Source organism: Arachis hypogaea, chromosome 12 (genome assembly GCF_003086295.3).
Source record: "Arachis hypogaea cultivar Tifrunner chromosome 12, arahy.Tifrunner.gnm2.J5K5, whole genome shotgun sequence".
Taxonomy (NCBI): domain Eukaryota; kingdom Viridiplantae; phylum Streptophyta; class Magnoliopsida; order Fabales; family Fabaceae; genus Arachis; species Arachis hypogaea.
Genome location: NC_092047.1, coordinates 97977305 through 97998191, shown reverse-complemented (window position 1 = coordinate 97998191; position 20887 = coordinate 97977305). Strand labels below are relative to the sequence as shown.

General features: G+C 33.1%; 1 protein-coding gene and 1 pseudogene across 1 annotated transcript; one reads left to right on the top strand and one right to left on the bottom strand.

Moving 5' to 3' along the window:
• Positions 1 to 14928: 14928 nt before the first annotated feature.
• On the bottom strand, positions 14929 to 18817 carry LOC112727813 (PRA1 family protein A1). The gene is made up of 8 exons (XM_025777717.3): positions 18374 to 18817; positions 17143 to 17183; positions 16975 to 17053; positions 16243 to 16329; positions 16080 to 16168; positions 15910 to 15981; positions 15683 to 15807; positions 14929 to 15186 (listed from the first exon to the last, which is right to left on the bottom strand). The coding sequence occupies exons 1-7, from the start codon at positions 18529 to 18531 to the stop codon at positions 15704 to 15706; spliced, it is 630 nt and encodes a 209-aa protein (XP_025633502.1). The 5' UTR covers positions 18532 to 18817; the 3' UTR covers positions 14929 to 15186; positions 15683 to 15703.
• Positions 18762 to 20157, top strand: LOC112730319 (CBL-interacting serine/threonine-protein kinase 12-like; annotated as a pseudogene).
• The last annotated feature ends 730 nt before the right edge of the window (positions 20158 to 20887 follow it).

Sequence of the window (20887 nt, the reverse complement as noted above, 5' to 3'; positions counted from 1 at the left end):
TTAGTTATTTCAGTTTTCACCTTTTGATCTAGGTTGTCAAAGACAAATTTTTTTGAAGGTCTAGTAGAAAATTTCTTTCGGTGACTTAGGTTGCTAAGAACAAGTTTTTTAGAGATCTAGTAGAATTTTTTTTTGTCAATTCTATTTCTGCTATTAATTTTTCCATCTTTTTCGTTTTCCTGTGTCTTTTCATCCTTGGTTTTTATCATTTGGTATCAGTTACATGTAGGTAAATTCTTATTTATCTACACGTTTTAGGATTTTTGTCTAGTTTCTTAGTTTTATCTTGTATTTCTGCAATTTTATTTTAGAGTTAAAATTAAATAAAAAAAATTCGAAAATCTAAAAAAAAATAGGAGAGTTAAAAAAAAACTTGAAAGTAAAAAAAAAAAAATCAATTACACAGTTTTCGATCTTATTTTTCAAGTATCTACAATTTCACATTTGCCTTATTTACAATTTAAAAAAAAAAAGATCAATCATGAAATATTTTTCTGCTTTGTTTTAACTTTTCAAGTTATTGCTTTCTAAGCTCTTGAATTATAAGGTTATTCCCTTAAACTTTCCAAATTTACTTTGGGTTTCAATTAAAATTATTTTTTTATATAATTTTTGTCACCTTAGTATCACACGTTATTTTCTCTCTTTTGTCACATATTTTGGTTGTTTTCTTGTCTGATTGAAAGTTTTTATCATTCAGATTATTTTAGTTTGGTCTTTCTATTTTTTATTTTCTAAAGTGTACTTTTAAAGTAATTCAAAATTGGAAAAAGACAATAGTAATGAGCTCAAAAGAGAGAAAAAAAACCACAAATTGAGTGCAAACACGAGTGTCTTTATTAGAGTGATACACGTGAGAAGAGTGCTATTAGATTTTTTTTGCAGATTTATCAATGGAATCAAAACTAATCGAATATTTGACAAGTGAAGAGGAAGTGATTCGAGATCCGAAACTGACGTTTCAACTCCAAGTTATTGTTGGCGTATTTGAAAGGTTTTAACGTCTTGATGACATGGATTTGATGATCAATTCTTTAACCTCTGTGATAAATTCTAATTTTGTGATTTCTCTTGTATTGAATTTGGTGGATTTTATCAATTTTTCCTACAATTATTCAATGAAATAGTATGGTTTTATAAATTCTCTGTAATTTGTGCTTAAGAGTGAAAACATGCTTTTTAGGCCCAAAAATTGAAAAAGTTAATTCACTTTAATTCCATTCGATGCCTTGATATGTTGTTGAGTGATTTCAGATTTATAAGGCAAGGATTGGATCAAAGAAGTGAAGAAAAAACATGTAAAATGGAGAATTCATGAAAAAATTGAGTTTTGGAAATCTGCCATGCGACGTGTACGCGTGACCTGAAAATCGCAATATGATGCGTACGTGGACCCACGTGTACGCGTGACAAGCAGCAGATGACCAACTTAAAGGCAACACGCTGGGGGCGATTTTTGGGCATGCAGAAGCCCAATTCAACTCATTTTTGAAGCTATTAGAGGCTAAATTCAAGGTGGATCAAGGGGAAAGCAATTAGGGGTAGTTTAAAAACATGCTTTAGGTTATATTCTAGAGAGAGAAGCTCTCTCTAAAATTAGGGTAGATTAGTTAAGCTTTTCATATATTTAGGTTTTAATTCTTGTCTTGATTTAGTTTTCCTTGCAATTTATTGTTCTTACATCTTTGCTTTCTTAGTTTTACTTGTTATTTCCTTTATCTTGTGTCTTTTATGTTCATGACTCTTGTTAATTTCAATTTCTATTAATGCAATTTATGTTTGATGTTTCCTATTGTTTAATTGACTTGTTATTGTTATTTTCTTGCATTGGGTAGTTGTAGAAGTTATTATTTCTTGCAATTTTATCATACTTTTCTTTTATGCCTTTCAATTGTTTGATAAAATGCTTGGTTGAATTTTAGAGTAGATTTTTATACTCTTGACTTGTGATTGAGTAATTGGAGACTCTTGAGTTGTCAAATTCTAATGTGGATTGGTAATTGAAGATTGGTAGTTAGCTTGAATTCCACTAAATCTAGTCTTTTATTAGGATTTGACTAGGACTTATGGACTAAAGTTAATATTTCTCACTTGACTTTCTTTCATTTGTTAGAGGTTGACTAAGTTAGGGCAATAGACATTTACCATCTCAATTGATGATGATAATAAGAATAGGAATTCCAATTCTCAATCCATGTCAAGACATTTCTTAGTTGTTAGCTTATTTCTTTTGTTATTTACATTTTTTGTCTCTTATTACAAAAATTCCAAAATACCTCATAACCAATAGTATGCACACTTCTTTACAATTTATAGAGAGACGACCCGAGATTTAAATACTCTTGGTTTTTATTGGGTTTGCTTAAGTGACAAACAAATTAAACTTTGATTGAGGGTTGATTGTTGGTTTGGATCTATACTTTGACGAGATTATTTTTGTGAAAATTCCTAATTGACGTAATCCCTCTATCAAGTTTTTGGCGTCGTTGTCGGGGAATTGCAAATGTGCCCTTGTTATTGGTTATTGTATATAGGTTAATATTGTGAATAGCTTGATCTTTAGTTAGTTGCTAGTTTTAGGAGTTTGTTTTCATTATTTTTTATTAGTACTTGTTTTTATTTTCTCTTGCTACTATGAATTCTCAACACTTTGGCTGAGTTTGGTTTTAACTATATTGTAGGAAATGAGAATTACAATGAGAACATGCATCAAGGATGGAACAATCAAAGGTGGGAGGAGTCATATGCTTATGATCAATCCTCTTGGCAACAACCCCCTCCAATGTACTATAAGCAAGAACCATACCATGATGCATACCAATCCAATAGTTATGGTGGATCTCCTTGTAATTATCAACAACCACCACCATATGCCTATGAGCCCTATCCTCAACATAGCCCTCAACCATCATACTCACAAACCTCCTACCACCAAACACCTCCATATGATCCTAACCCATATCTACCATACTAACAACCATATGAGCCATAATTAGAACCACAACAATTTCAATATCAATACTCCCAAGAACCACCACCTCAATATACACCATCTCCATATGCTTATCAAGATGAACTATCTTCCTATCATGAACCCTTTCTCCCAAACAATGAACCCTTATATCCACCCCAAACTCCAATGGATGACACTCTTATCTTAATTCTTCAAGAGCAAAGGGAGCTTTATACTATTCTTCAAGAGGTAGTAACCAATTTAGCCTCCCAAATCCTAGACACTCAAAGCACTCTCATGACTACATGTGGAGAATTAAATGAAGAGTGGAGTATGAAAGAGAGATTAAAAACTCCGATGGAGGATGAGGAGCAGGACTTTGTATTGGAATAATTGGAGGAAGCCGTAATTGTTGAAGAGGAAGGAGTGGTTGAAGATTTAAGAGATGTCGAAAGTCCATGAGAATCTCAACTCATAGAGCCTCCTTCCAAGAAGTTTGAATTTGATATTAAAGAGGGTGCACAACCTCCAAAGCATGTCATGAGTGAAGAATTGGAAGAACTGGAGCAAGCAACAAGTTCTCCCATCGACGATGGCTCTGTATCAACATATGACCCTTTTGAGTCTAATGAATCCTCTCCCATTGAATTTGAATTTGATGTTTATGTAGATCTCACTCAACCTCCAACTTATGACTTGAGTGATGGGGAAGAATTAGAAGAATTTGGTGAGGAAGAGGTTGGAGCTAAAGAAGCTTATCAAGAGGTGAAAGTTATTAAAGATGAGCAAAAGGGAGTTGTAATCACCTTGCCAAAGTCGATTGGAGCCTCTCTCGCTAAGCAACCATCCATCTTATCTATTTAATGGGTAAAACTCATATTCTTAAGCTTTATTATACCACTTAAATATGACTTACTTGAAACGGATGGTCAACTTAGAGCTTTTTGTGGAGTGAAGAGTAAGAGAGAGTGGTATAGTGGTTAGAAATATAACCCTAGGTTCATTTTGGTTAGATCATCAAAGTTGAAATTCAAAGATTGGCATAGTGCTACATTGAATGGGTCTAGGGGGAGAGTTTGGTGCCTAATTGAGAATTCCAAGGCTAAATCACCCGAGTGAAATAATGATGATCAACTTGAAGACGAGTGTAGAAACAAGATTTGGGATCCCGGTATACATTATGTGGACCAATTTTGGGAGCCCTTAACTTGTGTGGAACTTCATCAAAACTTGGTGCTATTAATTTTGAACTTTGGAGCGTCTAAGCATTGGTGGAAGTTCAATGAAGAGTATAAGCGCAAGCCACCATGACAAGGAGCTTTCCAATTGTCCAACTTAAGGACTATAAATAAAAGTGGTAGGTGGAAGACACCCCACTATGGTAACATCTTTTCACTTTTCTCTTTTGTATATATTGGTAAATAAGTTTAATTTCATGTTTAGTTTGGTTAGTTGGGTTTATTTGGTAGTCTAGAGTGCTAAATAAAGTTTGGTGGTATTTAGATGACTGTTTGGATGTTATAGAATGTTTGGTTTGGTGCAAGAAATAGGAAAAATTTTAAAAAATAGAGCATCCAGTCACGCGTGCGCGTGCCCCTTGCGTACGCGTGATCCCAAGATTTTGAACGTGCCAGGATCGTGCGTGGATTGTGCCATCGCACGGTCCAGACAGAGAGTTGTGCGAGAAGGATGCAGAAACTGTGTGTCTAGCACAAATTCTTCCCACGTGTACGCATGACCCACGTGTATGCGTCACCTTCTATTTTGCCATTCCACGCCTAAGCGTGCCAGACGCGTACGCGTCGCATCTCATTTCTGCCACTCATGCATACGTGTGACATCCCGCGTACGCATGACCCCCTGTCTTGTTTCACACGCTCTTCTTTTCTTCTCTTCTATCCATTTCTTTTCTTCTTTTTTCTTCTCTTCTCCTCTTTCCTCCTCTCCAACCATCATCTACCACCACCATTCACCATCTACCATCATCTTCTTTAGTTAGTTTGTTAGTTTGTTAGTTAGTTAGTTTAATTTTCTATTTTGATGGATAAATGTTGGATTATTAATTTTATTTGTTGTTTATTACTGCTGATTACTGATAAGATGTTATTTTAGCATCATTGTTGTTAATAGTCATTGTTGGATTATAATTGAGGTTGTAATTTGTTGCTTGATACTGAGTTTTGCTTATTTGATATTAGTGCATATCAAGTACTTATGATATTGCTTTCAAGAATGTTTTTGGACTTCTAAATTGCATGTTGTAGCTAGCCACCATGTAATTTGAATTCATTATCTATTATTAGGTAATGGTATATATTTGATGCATTTTTTTGTTAGGTGATACTTGTTTATGATTGATTTTTATTTAACTCACCTAGTTGATGCATTGAAATTAAAGAATTATGAAATTGGATCGTAAGCTTACCTAGTGACATTTTTTGAGCTTTTTAAGCTTTGTAGACTATGCTTGTCATGTTTTTCCACTTCATATCATTTAGGTGTTGCAAACAGCCTTTTCTCTATCATCCATTTCACAATTGCTTGATTCTTGCTTGAATACTTTCATGCTCCTTTATTACTTGTTGTTTATCTTAACCCACAAGTTTCTTTAAAGCATTTCAAGCACACTAAAATGAGTGAAGTGCATACTTCTTTTGTGTAGTTGTGACATAGCTTTTAAATGCTAGTGTGTGTGTGTTCTAAACTGCATGCAACTTAGAACCCACACATTATTTTCATCAATGTCACACATTGATTCACTCACTTCATTTTAGTGATTCTTACCTCATTCCAACAATCTATGCTTCCTTGCCTTTGTATTTACTCATCTTACTATATCCTGTTTTCTATCTTTCAGGATGATTCACCATATGCAACAAGAAAAATGGGAGAAAGAATATGGAGCAGCCGGTTGATCCACCAGCTAAAGGTGGCAATCCGTATCGTCGCCATACCCCTTTGCTCATCTTTGGAATACATCGAGGATGGTGCAAACTTTTAAGTGTGAGGAGGTTGTCCGACCAATCAGCCGTTTTTAGGTGAAAAATTTCTAATCCCAACAAATCAACAATTTCACATTTTATTTTCTATTATTACTAGGTCTTTTAGAATTTTTAGTTGTATTTTCTTAGTTTGCATATATATAATAAGTTTAGTCAAAATAATAAAATTTTTCAAGGAATTTATCTATAGGGCACCCCAATTGATTTGGGTAAAAAATTTTCATTGAACTTGCTTAAACTATACATTGTGGAACATGATTTTTGAACTAAGAACACATAAGCATGTGAGTTTTGAGGCTAATTGTGTGGTTACATCATATAACCACTATTTCATTCTTGTGTGTGTTATTCTCTTTCTATGATTGTAATATTTGATTTGTTTGATTCTTTATGTCCATTATTTTGTGTATGAATGCATTTATATGATTGAGGCCTTCATTTCACTAGCCCACTTACCCAAATGGTCTTACATTTTTATCCATCATTATTAACCAACTTTGAGCATATTTTAATTCCTTTTATTCTTAATTTTAGCACATCACTACCTCTAAGTGAAAAATAATAAATGTCCCTTATTTGGATCTTTGATTAGCTTAGACTAGTAAGAGTGTGCATAATTTAAGTGTGGAGATTGGTAACATTGGTTGAGATAAAAGTATATTTTTGTATTTTTATTGAAGATCTTGGGAATTGGGTACATACTCATGCATTAAATGTTTTAAATCATATGCATTGATATTCTTGTATATATTTTATTTTGAAAAGAAAGAAAAAGGAGAATGAAAAAAAAAGAAAGAAAAAGAAAAAGAAAGAAATTATTAAAAAGGGGACAAAATGCCCAAAAAAAAGTCTAATAATAATCAATGCATATGGGTTGTGAATTGAAAAGAAAAGGAAATACATGAGTGTGTGAAAAAGTGAAGAATGGGTAGTTAGGTTGTATTAGAATTGTATAGGTTGTTATATGTGTTTGGTGAGAGCTTAGGTTAATCAAAAATTCAAATTTTAAGCTCACTTAGCCATATATACGTCCTCACCTTGACCCTAGCCACATTACAACCTTGTGGAAAGTCCTCATAATATTTGTATGCATGCATTGAATAGTTGTTGATTGTTAGATGAAAAACAAATCTTACAAAGCATGATTAGAGGAGAATTGAGTGAATCAACCCTATACACTTGAGCGACTAGAGCGGATAAACATTCGGTGAGGAGTTCGGTTGCTCAATTCTATATTTTCACCTATTATTATCTCTTATCTTGCAAGTTGTAAATTCTTTTCTATAACACAATTCAATTGTGGATTTGATTTGTAATTGCTTTAGCCTTCATGTTCATATATGTATTCTTGGAATTTGATTTATTTTGATCAAGTAGTTGCATGCATTTAGATAGATTGCATGTAGATAGGTTGCATTTAGATAGTTTGCATTGAATAAATGTTGATACTCCGTTCTTGTCTCTCTTGAGTTTAGCATGAGGACATGCTTGGTTTAAGTGTGGGAAAGTTGATAAACCCAAATTTTGTGGTTTATCTTGTGTTTAATTGGGTATATTTTATCAATATTTCCTACATTTATTCAAATATAATAGCATAGTTTTGTGAATTCTTCCTAAGTTGTGCTTAAAAGTAAAAATATGATTTTTAGGCCCTAAAATTGCTAAATTTAATTCACTTTGATTCCACTCGATGCCTTCATATGTTTGTTAAGTGATTTCAGGTTTAAGGAGGCAAGGATTGGATCAAAGAAGTGAAGAAAAAGCATGCAAAGTGGAGAATTCATGAAAAAATGAGGATTTGGTGAATTCATGGCGACGCCCACTCGTGACCCACGCGTATGCGTGACCAGAGACCTTGCCAAGCGACGCGCACGTGTCACCCACGCGTACGTGTGAGACTTGTCACGTGATCTCATTAAAGGAACACGCTGGGGGAGATTTCTAAGCTCATCCAGGCCTAAATCCAACTCATTTATGAAGCTATTTGATGCAGAATTCAAGAGGGAACAAGGGGAGATCAATTAGGAGTAGTTTAGAAACATACTTTAGGTTATATTCTAGAGAGAGAAGCTCTCTCTTCTCTCTAGAATTAGAGTAGATTAGGTTAGATTTCTCTTAGGTTTATGCTTTAATTGTTGCTTTGATTTAGTTTCTTTGCAATTTATTGTTCCTACATCTTTGTTCTCTTAGTTTTATTTGCTATTTTCTTATTTTGTTACCTTTATATTTATGAATCTTTGTTGATTTTAGCTTCAATTAATGCAATTTATATTTTCATGTTCTTATCGATGTTTAATTGAGTTGTTATTATTGTTATCTTGCATTGGGTAGTTGTAGATTTTATTATTTCTTGCAATGTTATCATGCTTTCCTTTTATACCTTCCAAGTGTTTGATAAAATATTTGGTTAGATTTTAGAGTAGATTTTTATACTCTTGACTTGTGATTGAGTAATTGGAGACTCTTGAGTTATCAAATTCTAATGTGGATTGGTAATTGAAGATTTCTAGTTAGATTGAATTTCACTAAATCTAGTCTTTCATTAGGATTTGACTAGGACTTGTGGACTAGAGTTAATATTTCTCACTTGACTTTCTTTCATTTGTAGAGGTTGACTAAATGAGGGCAATAGACATTTACCATCCCAATTGATGATGATAATAAGGATAGGAATTCTAATTCTCAATCCTTGTCAAGACCTTTCTTAGTTGTTAGCTTATTTCTTTTGTTATTTACATTTCTTGTCGCTTATTACAAAAATCCCAAAATACCTCATAATCAATAGTATGCACACTTTCCTGCAATTCCTTGAGAGATGATCCGAGGTTTAAATACTCTCGATTTTTATTGGGTTTGATTAAGTGACAAACAAATTAAACTTTGATTGAAGGTTGATTGTTGGTTTGGATCTATACTTCAACGAGATTATTTTTGTGAAAATTTCTAACCGACGTAATCCCTCTATCACTCTGCTAGAAGAGCGCATTTCAAAAAATCTATTCACAATCAATTTGAGGAGTCCGAGGAGGAGGCTTCATCCAAATCTAGGCGATATAGGCAATGAAAAGATGTTGATAATAACATCAATCCTATGAAAATGCACATCCTAAAATTTAAAGGCGAAAGTGATCCCGAGGCTTACCTAAAATGGGAACGGAATGTGGAACTAATTTTTAAGTATCGCAACTACTTTGAGGTGATGAAGGTGAGGCTAGCGGCTGTAGAATTTTTAGATTATGCCCTTGTCTCGTGGAATGAGTTAGAGAAAAATAGAAGATGGATTGAGAAACACCAATTCAATCTTGGGAGAAGATGAAGAAGGTTATGCGACAGCGGTTCGTACCATCTTACTACTACTGGGAGCTACATCAACGACTCCAAAGGTTGTACCAAGGATCTAGTCAGTAGAAGAGTATTATAAGGAGATGAAGATGCTGCTAATTAAGAGAAATATTGAGGAGGAGCCCGAAGTTGCTATGAAACGTTTCTTGAGTAGGCTGAACCGAGACATTGCAAATGCTATTGAACTTCACCCGTTTGTGAAAATGAAAGACTTGATGAATTTGGCTATAAAGGTGAAAAAACAACAAAGAGGGAAGGGGCTGCAAAATTATTCTAGCCCTACTTCAAGGTGAGATTCTAGAGGTTCTAATTTTAGGGAGAAGAAGGGCTCCAAGGCTGCAGAATCGAAAGAGAAGACCACAGACCAACACAGGAAGAAGTTCTCATCTAATCCTACACCTAAACTTCCTTCATGGCATCGAGAAATTACATGCTTTAAGTGTCGTGAATTATGCCATTATGCTTACGAGTGTCCAAACAAATGGAAAATGGTCATCAAGAAAAATAATGTGTTCTCAAAATCTGATAACTTAGATGGATGTGAGGACATGCCACATTTGAATGATGCTACAGATGATGAAGATTTAGTTGAGTATTTATACTATCTTAAGTAGTTTTTAGGCTTTTTTTTTTCATTTATTTTCTTAGTTTTTAAATCAAATTTTTATGTTTTTAGTAAAGTTTTAATAACTAATCATATGTTTAGAATTCTGTCAGAATAATTATGTTTTCAGGATATAATTAAGCAAATTAGGGTGAAATCAACAAGAAAACAAGTTTGGTGGCACTAGACTCAAGGAGGTCAAGCCTAGCACCTAAAACACCAAGCTGGGCGTCCAAATTAGGAGTCCAGCTCCCACACTCCTAAGCCCCGTGCCCCCGTGCCTAGGAGGAAGCATAAGTGGGCTGGCGCCTAGCTCCAAGGAGTGGCGCCCAACTTCACAAAAATTCTAAGTATTGGGCGCCCAACTCCAAGATCTGAAGCCCAGCTCTAAGTGCACTATTCACTCCCAATAATTCAAAGTGCTTTAAAGTACAGCTCCAAAACTTGGAGCCCAGCTCCAAGTGCCTAACCAACTCCCAAGAAGTTCAATTCAAGTCAAGATTTAAGATTTAAATGATTAATTAGCAACAAACTCTTTCTAAAAAGATAATATTTGGTTGTTAAGATTTAGATTAGATTAAATTTAAATTTTGAATAAATTTGTTATCTTATTCTTCTAGAAAGATAAGAATTAATTTTAGGATAGATTTGAATTATTGTTTTTGTTATCTTATCCTTCCAAAAATAAGATTATATTTAGTTTTTGAATTTGAATTCTTGTTAGGATTTATGATATAAATAAGTGAATAAGATTCACAAGTAATCACCTTTGATTTTTGGATCTTTGATCTTAGAGTCTTAGGCTATTTTCTTTTCTACGATGAGTAACTAAACTTTCTCTTGTTAAAGGTTTGGAGCTCTGTTTTATTTTTATGGATTAGTACTGCAAGTATTTTTTTTTATTTTGACTCATGCTTCTCTACTTTTTTAAGATTGAGTTTCGTTCTTCATCATTAATGGTTAGAAGTATTGAAAAATATTCTAATTCTGTCTTGGATTCTGTTATTACTTTAGAAAATTTAAATCGGAATGAGCTTGAAACTTACTCATAATCTTCAATTATTTGAAACTAGTATTTGAATACGTGATATTTAGTTCAGCTAGGGATAGTCTTTGAATATTATGTGGCTTAAAATCGAAATCGTTCTTCACCTCTTCTCTTGATTAGTTGACCAAGGAATTGGCGATTAATTAAGTTAAGTGAAATTAGATTGTCAAGGTATTGAAATTTAATTATAAATGATTTGCTGTGAAATTTTTTTTGCATAAGTCAGTAAGAAAACACAAGCATTGTTCTTTGACTTTATTATCAATAAATTTATGTACTTTCTTATTTTGTTTCTTTTTTAAAAAAAATATTTTTACCTAAAAAGATAATGTATTTATTGTCATAAAATTCCAGTATTTTTTCATAATAAATGCATTTTTTATATTTTGCTACAAAAAATTGTTTATTTTAAATAAATTTGTGTTAACTATCATAAAATTTCTATATTTTATGTAAAAAAATTCTATGTTTTTTCTTATATGTTTATAAAAGATAAAGGCAAAAAAATGCTTTAAAGAGTGGTCTTTGTGTCACAATGCAGATAATTGAAAAAAATATAAAGCGGCTAAGAAAGAGACAAAAGTGACTGTAAGTGAAGCAAGAACAAGAGCATAAGAGGGTCTCTACCAGTGTTTAAGAACAAAGGAAGGAGAAAATGTATATATAGGATCACAAAGAGCCGTGAAAAAAGAACGAGAGACTTGGATCAGGTTAAGTGCATAAAGTATAAAGACGGAAAGATTTTGGGTCAAGATGAGAAGATTAATGAAAGGTGAAAGAGCTACTTCTATGAGTTATTTAATGAAGGATAGAAGACTCTTCCGAGCCTTGGTCAATTATGCAAGAGGGAAGAAGATCAAAACTTCGACTACTATCGAAGGATTCGAGACTTCGAGGTAAAAGAGGCTCTAAAGCGGATGAAAAATGGCAAGGTAGTAGGATCCGATAATATTCCAATTGAACTTTGGAAGGGTTTTGGAGAGAAAGGCATCAGTTGGTTAACCAAACTTTTTAATGAGATTTTAAGGTAAAAAAAAGATGTCAGATGAGTGGAGAAAGAGCACCTTGGTAACTATCTACAAGAATAAGGAGGATATACAGAGTTGTGAAAACTATAGAGGGACCAAGCTCACGAGCGATACCATGAAGTTATGGAAAAGAGTGATAGACGGAAGCTGAGACAAGAGACACAAGTAACAAGTAATAGAGAACCAATTTGGTTTTATGTCAAACAGTCTACCATTGAAACTACATACCTGTTAAGAAGAATGATGGAGAGGTATCGTAGTAATAAAAGAGATCTATATATGGTGTTTATTGATTTGGAAAAAGTGTATGATAAGGTGCCAAGGGAGGTCTTATGGAAGGTTTTGGATAGGAAGAGAGTAAGAATCGCATATCTTCGTGCAATTAAAGACATGTATGATGAGACTACAACTAGCGTGAAGACTCAATGTGGTGTGACAGAGAAATTTTCTATTGATATAGGATTACATAAGGGATCATCCTTAAGTCCATATATTTTCACCTTAGTCTTGGGAGTACTCATATAGCATATCCAAGAGCTTATATCATGGTGCATGCTTTTTGCCGATGATATCGTCCTTATGGGAGAGTTAATGGAAGACCTAAATAAGAAGTTGGATCTATGGAGAGAAACTCTAGAAGTGTATGGTCTGTGCATAAGTTGTAGTAAGACAAAATATATGGAATGTAAGTTCGGCCGCTGAAGGAAAAACCCTAATACAACGGTGAAGATTGAAGAAAACATCCTACAAAAAGTTAAAAGCTTTAAGTATCTTGGATGCATCATACATGATAATGGAGAGATTAAACATGATGTAAATCATAGGATCCAAGCAGGTTGGTCAAAATGGCAGAATAGACTGGTTTTATATGTGATAAAAAAAAGTGTCTTTAAAACTTAAAGGTAATTCTATCGCACAACTATCAGACCAACTATGCTTTATGGTACAGAGTGTTGGGGACCCAAAGGGAAGGATGAACATAAATTAAGTGTGACAGAGATGAAGATGTTGAGATGGATGAGTGATCATATGCGATTGGATAGAATAAATAACGAAGATATAAGAGAGAGAGAGTTGGAGTAGCACCTATTGTGGAAAAGATGGTAAAATCACGTCTCAAGTGGTTTGGACATATGAAAAGAAAACTGACAGAGCATCCGATCAGGAGGGTGGATGAAATAGAAAATAGACAAGGGGTAAAAGGTAGAGGAAGACTTAGGAAGACCATCCATAGAGTAGTCAAACGAAACCTACATGTAAATGATCTCTTTGTAGACATAATACATAATAGAGCTCAATGATATCGTTTGATTCATGTAGTCAACCGCACCTAGTGAAACAAAGCTTTGTTAATGTTGTATGTTTATTTCTATATTTCACTTCAAAAAATTGTATTTGTTTTAACTAATTCATGTTTTTATCATTATAAAATTTCTGTATTTTATGTAAAAAAAAAAATTCGTGTTTTCTTCGATTTTTTTTTTATTTTTCTTCTCCTTCATAAAATTTTAAAAATTTACAAAGAAACAAAAAAAAAAAAAAAAGAGAAAACCTAGTATTGGTAGTAGTAAAAGAATCAAAGTTGGTGAGGGAAAAAATATTAAAAAAAGGAGAAAAAAAAGAGAAGAGCATGCCGTAAGTTGAGACACTTGGTTGAATTTAATTACAAAATTGACTTTGTGTGTTTGGATTTTAGTTTGTAAACGGAAGTTTGCATAAAATTGATTTTGCAAACTTGATTTTGATGAAAAGTAAGTTTGTGTTAAAGTGATTTATGTTTGGTAATCTTTATATCAAAATGGATTATAGTAAAGTAAATATTGTTTGGATTATACTACTCAAAATTACTTTTAGATAAAAAATTACTAAAATAGGCATCAAGTTAAATAAATTTTTTATATTATTCTATCATTTTAATTTAGATATTTAAATAAATATTATTAATTAATTTTATAATAAAATTAATATTTAATTACTAAAATAAAAATAATATATAAAAATTGACAAAATATATTTTTATATCAAAAACAAAAATAATATATGAAAAATATATCAAAATATACTTTATTAAATTATATTATTTATAATTTTTTTAATACTCTCAGTACTCTTTTATTTAATACTATTTTAAACTATAATTTTTTTTTGGTGACTATTTTAAACTATAAATTTTAATTATTCATAACTTTATTCTTAGTTATAATTAGTTTTTTATTTATTTTGTTCTTTTTAATAGGATCAATAATTTATATTATAACAAAATTATAATAATAAATTAATATACAAGAATTTAACAAAGCCAAACAAAAATATTTTTTTATACAAAATCAAAAGTAAAAATTTAATAAAAAAATATAATTATATATTTAAAATATTTGAATACTAAAGGGACTACAAGCAAGGAAGTAAAGAGTAGAATTGATAAAACAAAATAAATCCAATCCTAACGTGATTATCTAAACGCAGAAACTACAATTTCTAGCTTCTTATAAACGCACGTTAAGAACCTAAAATCACGTTGGCGTTTAAAGAAAAAAAAGCATCCAAACAAAAAGAGGAAGCGTTCAATGCACTCAAACTGCTTCTCTTCCTTCCAACGCAAAACCAAACACACCCTTTGTTACTCAACATTTCTGATATAAAATAAGGGCTGAATTTCATTACTTGCACTATGCAATTAAAAAAAAAAAACTAAAAACGTTGCATTCCTTTTATTACTTTAAACAAAGTTCTATTCCCAAAGTTGAATGACCAACTAACTAATCACAAGTCAACCTACTCCTACACGAACGCGATTCATTTAAGCCTGGAGTCCTACGAAAATTTACTGTAAAAAATATGGTTTTTATTTTGGTAAGGCTAGAAGGAACTTCTTTGCTTCACTCAAAATCCATTTGGATAACATTATTTATCACGTCACAAAAAATTTAAAACTACTGAACAGAATCACAGAAACACAAGACTCTTGTCATATTATGCCACTAATTTCTGGAGGCAATTGAAGATAGTGACACTTATGGATGTTCCTGTTACATGTCAAGCTTATAGCCAGTATAAATGTCATAATCAACAAAGTAAAACACATTCTAACCTATATGGAAAGTGGAGGGACAAAAAGGATTCCTCACAATTTACAATCTATTGGCAACCTTACCAAGAAGGTTCCATCTCGGCTAAAGGAAATAATGTTGATCGAAAAGCAGCAATACCTAAAATGAGATTCATAGATAGCAAGTTGTACTCAGTTATGCAATCAGCATCAACATCAGAAGTAGATAACAAATTTGAAATCCAGTTGGAAGAATAATGCTATTTCCAAAAACCAAGACAAAATACCACAGCATTGGACTTAAAACCCATGTCACAAGCTTGCTGCTAAATTCAGATTCATCACATAAAAATGATATCAAATGATTGTATAGGCCAAACAGCATAAAATATATAAACCCTCTTTACATAAGCAAGCTTCCCAAAACTAAAATCAACATTTCCAGTAGTAAGACTGTAGAAGGTAATGAAACACATGGAAATTATCTATTCTGCAGTGCAAACTCGAGAGGATACTCTTTCATTATAGCTTCTATGTGCAACACATTTGTTCTCAATCACTTCCAGGGAGTTGTACTTTACAGATTAACATAACTTGCAAATGCACTAAAAGAACAAAGTACACTATGTGCAAGTGAAAATCCAGAAAGCACTTACATCGAGAAAACAAACTGCAAACTACAGCTCACTATAATTGCGCCACACTGCACGAAATTCTTCACGGAAAGTGTTTAGTCGTGCTTTCAAGTTAGGTGTTCGGAAGCTTGCATGCAGGATGGTGGCTGAAAAAGAGCAAGAATGATCAATATTATACCAAAAAAAACAAAATACTGGACAAAGTGCTGGGAAGTATTAAATAGTAAACTTTTCAGTATGAGATGTACCTAGAAGACCAATAGCAAGTGCCCATGAAACCATTAGGAGACCACAGGAAACAAACCAAAAGAAGAAAGATGCTGCAGAAGAATGAGTAAAAAAGTTACATGGATTGATAGAACCACCGTGAATAGTACTGCTCATAAAATCCGACCTCTATTTCAAAGAATTCAATTACCAGCAGAAAATGTCAAGACAAACACCCAACGTGGCTGACCACATATATAAATTGCTCTCCTAGCCGATGGACGTCCACGGATAACAGGCCTGGAATTTGACTAGTCAGTAAACCCACAGCAAAGTCTACATATCTTAAAAGGATAATAACAACAAAAACATACGTAAGAGGAGGTCTCATCTTGGCTGCTAAATGTGGCGAGAATTGCCTGACAGTTCGTGTAACCTTTTCACTAAAAGTACCTGCAAAGCTGCAATTAAAATTATGAATAACGCAATATCAAAGATAAGTTTTATTACTAAGGACTAGATCTGAGTAAAATTAGTCAAGAAATGAAAGAACCACATGAAGAATCTTAGTGATATATATATATATATATATAACAAAGAGCTACTCAGAAAAATGGTTTGAGCAAGCATAACGATGGTGCTAAATGAAAAACATCTAGAAGTAGAAGTGAATAATCGCAAGCTAAAAAGAGTATAACTGCTTTTCTTATTTAGATGAAAACATTATTCATCTACTTCAGTTACCATAAAACTAAATAATATATTGTTCGTGTGCAGACCTATGATTTATGTATTCAAGCACAAACCTCAATGTTGATGATGCAATATATTACATGCCAAAAAAATCACATTCCCAAATTTTCACTCAACAAATACCAGAGGCCACTAGTTTGTGCAAAGCAATATGTACAAAAATCCAACTTACACGAAGCATCTTGGTTGCATAAGTGCAACAAGTTTCTAAAATAGCAACAATATCACAACTGATATCCACTTCAATAGTACAACACCATAAGGCTAGGTTTTTTTTTTTAAATTGGAATCAATTTAATCAGCTCCAACCAATGATGAAATGTGGTATCAAAGTAAAATGATGTATCACTTACCTGTCATTTAGAAAAGCAGTGCTAAGTGCAGTAAGAATGGCAGCAACTATAGCAAGTGGCCTCCAAAGAAAACCCAATACTACAATTCAAAATTTGAATGTTTAGACAAGAAAGGGCAGTAGATCAATTGGAGATAGCAAACAAAAGATATTCATTATGTTAACTTACTCAGAACAGAAACAATCAAAATGAAGTAGTTGGTCCGATAGCTGCACATACAAACATAACCGAAATTATTTAATAGAGGGGTGGGGGGAAATTATATATTCAAATCAGGTTTTCTTCTGTTATGTAGGGATAAATGAAAAAACAAACAAGTCCACCCCAAATCTAAGTGTTATGCAAGCTTCATGGTTGGGTACAGAACAGATGAACTGATTCAATTGGTGAGTGATTTCATCTTTGCAGTCAATGAATTATCTTGGAAGTCTCAAAAAATTAAAGAGATGACATACGTGGGAGAAAAAAAATACTTTCTTTATATCCTCTGTTGTAAACTCTCTTCTTTTCTAATAAAATTCCTTTTCTATAAAAATATATTATACATTTCTAGCTACTGTAAGTTTTGTAACACAAACAAACACTACGTTTATTTACTAATTATCCAGTTTCATGCATGGACCTTGAGGATGTTTAATATATTTCCTTCCTTTGATTATTAGTGACAAAAATGTCACCTTATGTAATTGTTCTTTTCAAATATCATTGTTTCGGTCGTATGAACTTGACACAACCATGTCCTTGGACTAGTGATTTGATCACACTTTCTCAATTAGAGATTTTGACCTTGAGATTTAAGGTAAAATTAGTCCAGAATCCCAGTTGCTTCAACTATGAGCAGCAAATACTGGGATTTTACCATTTCATTTCCTAAATTTTCTTAATAGTGAAAATAATAGGAGAACGAAGATATCATTTTGATAATTCTCACTTAAATGAAAATTCTCCCTTTCCAGCAAGAAAATTTGCCTCATAAAGGAAGACATTTCTTCCTTTACTCTTCCGTTTTCTTCCTCATGAAGGAAGAATCACTCTTCCTCAAACATAGCATCCAAGAAAAAAAAAAAAAAACACAAAACTATCCGTCGAAGGATCACCTACTGCCTTCCATCATCCATATCCTCGGAACTCCGAAATCCAAATTTGATCAAACATATCAATCACGGAGAAAATTACAGAGTCATGCCAAATCGAGCATTTCAAATTTTCAATTAATAAATATTGCAAGGGAAAGAAAAGGAATCAAATTCAGCACCAAAAATAAAAGATAATAGAACCTCAAACAAATTAAAAAAAAACTATAGCTCCATAAATCAAATCATTCGATTGCAGTTGCATAGATGGAAAAAGAACAGAGGAAAGCAACAATTTCAGTGATTGGGGAAAAATTGAAGCGTACTAGTAAAGATTGCATTTTAGGCGGCTATTCCACTTGGCATAGGATCGAGGAACGGTGAATCGGGAGAAGAATTCGGACAGAGGGCGCGGTGGCGATGACCAATCTACTTCGCGAAGAGCATCGACGAGATCCTCCGCAGTGACGTTCCCCCAATCCATGTTCCTACGATTTTCCTCCGACGCAAAACCCTAGCGAGAAAATTCGTCGCAGATTGACGGAAAATCGCAGCGTGGCGGAATGAATCTTTTTTACCCCCTTCCCTTCCTTTCTCTTTGTGTGGTGGAAAGAAAATGAGGATTTTATAGTTTTATCTGTGTCGGGAATCCGGGATGGTTTCTTTTAATTTCTGTTAGTGCCAATGAGGGATTGGTGTTTTGATCAGTAGAAAATGAAAGCCGAAGCTCTTCTTGTTATTGTTGCCACTCTCGACTCTTGGCAGTTGCCACTTTCCTCCGAGTCATGTACTTTTAAGTTTTAACCGTTTTACTTTGAGTGCTTTGGTTAACTTTCATTTTTACCGTCCTCACACAAACTCATTGGTAGGGGAGTGGGACTACCTAAAATGGATTTTCTTAATTTTTTTTTTCACTTAACGGGATTAGGGGGTGACGGGGTGTCATTAGCAGGAAATCCAATTCCTCAACCAAAACCGGACTCCGTTATGACGGATAATTGAGTATAATTAAATCCGACTTGATTAAATTTAATAATAACTAGATGGGCATTAGTTCTGAATAGTGAAATATAAATTAATTTAATTATCCAATTATATATATAAAAAAACAAATAGGTTCATGATCTTTTAAATTTTTGACAATACATTCTTAACAAAATTTAAATACAAAAAGATTTTTTACTTTCATAAACAGAAGATAATCTTATTCTTTTGTTTATTTGTCTTTACAGATCAAATGGAACTGACTAATGTGATTGTACCATTGTCCATGTGCTCATTACGAAAAGGAGGCTAAAATTTGTAGGACAAAAAGGTCAAAAATATTGATGTCACCAAAGGCCATTTAAAGGGAAGACCTCGCTCGAAAGTACTTTCAACAACTCATCTCTGTCGTCTCCTTCTATCACAATAGAGGTGTCTTCCACCGCCGGCTATTTACCTTTCTATGATCGTAACGTTATGGCTATATATAAGAAGATCTATAAAGGTGAGTTTCGCTGCCCTAGGTGGTTTTTCTTTGAATTGTCCAATTTTGTTGCTAAGCTTCTTGATACTAACCTGACAAAAGAAATTCCATTCCGGACATCATGGAGAATCGTTGGTTCAAGAAAGGCTTTAAGCAGATTAAGTTCCATATTGAGGATGACAATAAGGTGGTGTAGCATGTTGCTGGTGGTAGTAATTATGTTTATTCTTCTTTTGATTTGTGGAGGAGGAGGAGGAGGAGGAGGAGGAGGAATGCTTTTGTTGCCACGGTCAGAGAGTTTGAATGTTTGATATCATATCATTTTTCCCTAGTTTTGATCTCTCTGGCTTATTTGAGGAGAAGGGTGACAAGGTGAAGTTTATTTCCAGTGCGCCGGTTTCCAAGATCATATCGAAATTAGAGGAGATTACTCAATTGGTGAGCTTCACGATCAGCAAGAAGGGCAGCAGAGTAAGCTTGGAAGGTTCCAGAAAGGGAGTGAAGTGGTCATTGACCATTGCTGTTGAGATTTTTGAGCTGACGCTTTCTTTGGTTGTGGTGGAAGTGAAGAAGAAAGGAAGGGATAAAGAGGAGTATGAGAGGTTCTTCATGTATAGGAACCCTTTTGTCTGCAAATTTTAGCCTCCTTCCCATGACGGACATGCACCTGAATAATGTTACAACCACATTAGCCAATTCTATTTTATCTATGAGAGGCAAATGAACGGAATGATAAAATTGTCTTTCATTTGTGAAAGTAAGGAATGTTTTTGTATTTAAATTTTATCAAAAATGTATTTGTCAAAAACTTAAAAGGTTAGGACCTATCATTTTCTCTTATATATACAATTTTACAAAGAGTGTTAAATTATGATATTTATTTTAAGTATAACTTGATGATGTATTGTTCTTATTATCTTATCATATATTATTTATGTAAATTTTTTAAAAGTTTATCTTCAATCGGATATCTAATTATTCGAAGCGATCTAATCCAAATTTAATCGGTTCAAAATGATTCAGATTCACTCACAAAAAATTTTAAATTTAAATCAACCCAAATAATTAAAATTTAATCAGCTCAATTTTTAATTTTTTTTTCCCAATCCAAACCAACTCGAGTCATAAACACTTCAACTAATTGGCTTTGATTTCCTTGTAATTACGATGGGATGAATTTTGTTACCACTAGTAAACTAATGACGTATTACCTTATTCTTTTATGAATTTATTTTCTTTACTAACAATATAACGATTAAAGACTCAATTCAATTTTTGTCTATTTTTTCAAGAAATAAGACGATATATCTATTAAAAAAATGAGAATTCCAGCTCCATTCATATTTAGTGTAAGACAACACGACACTTCCAT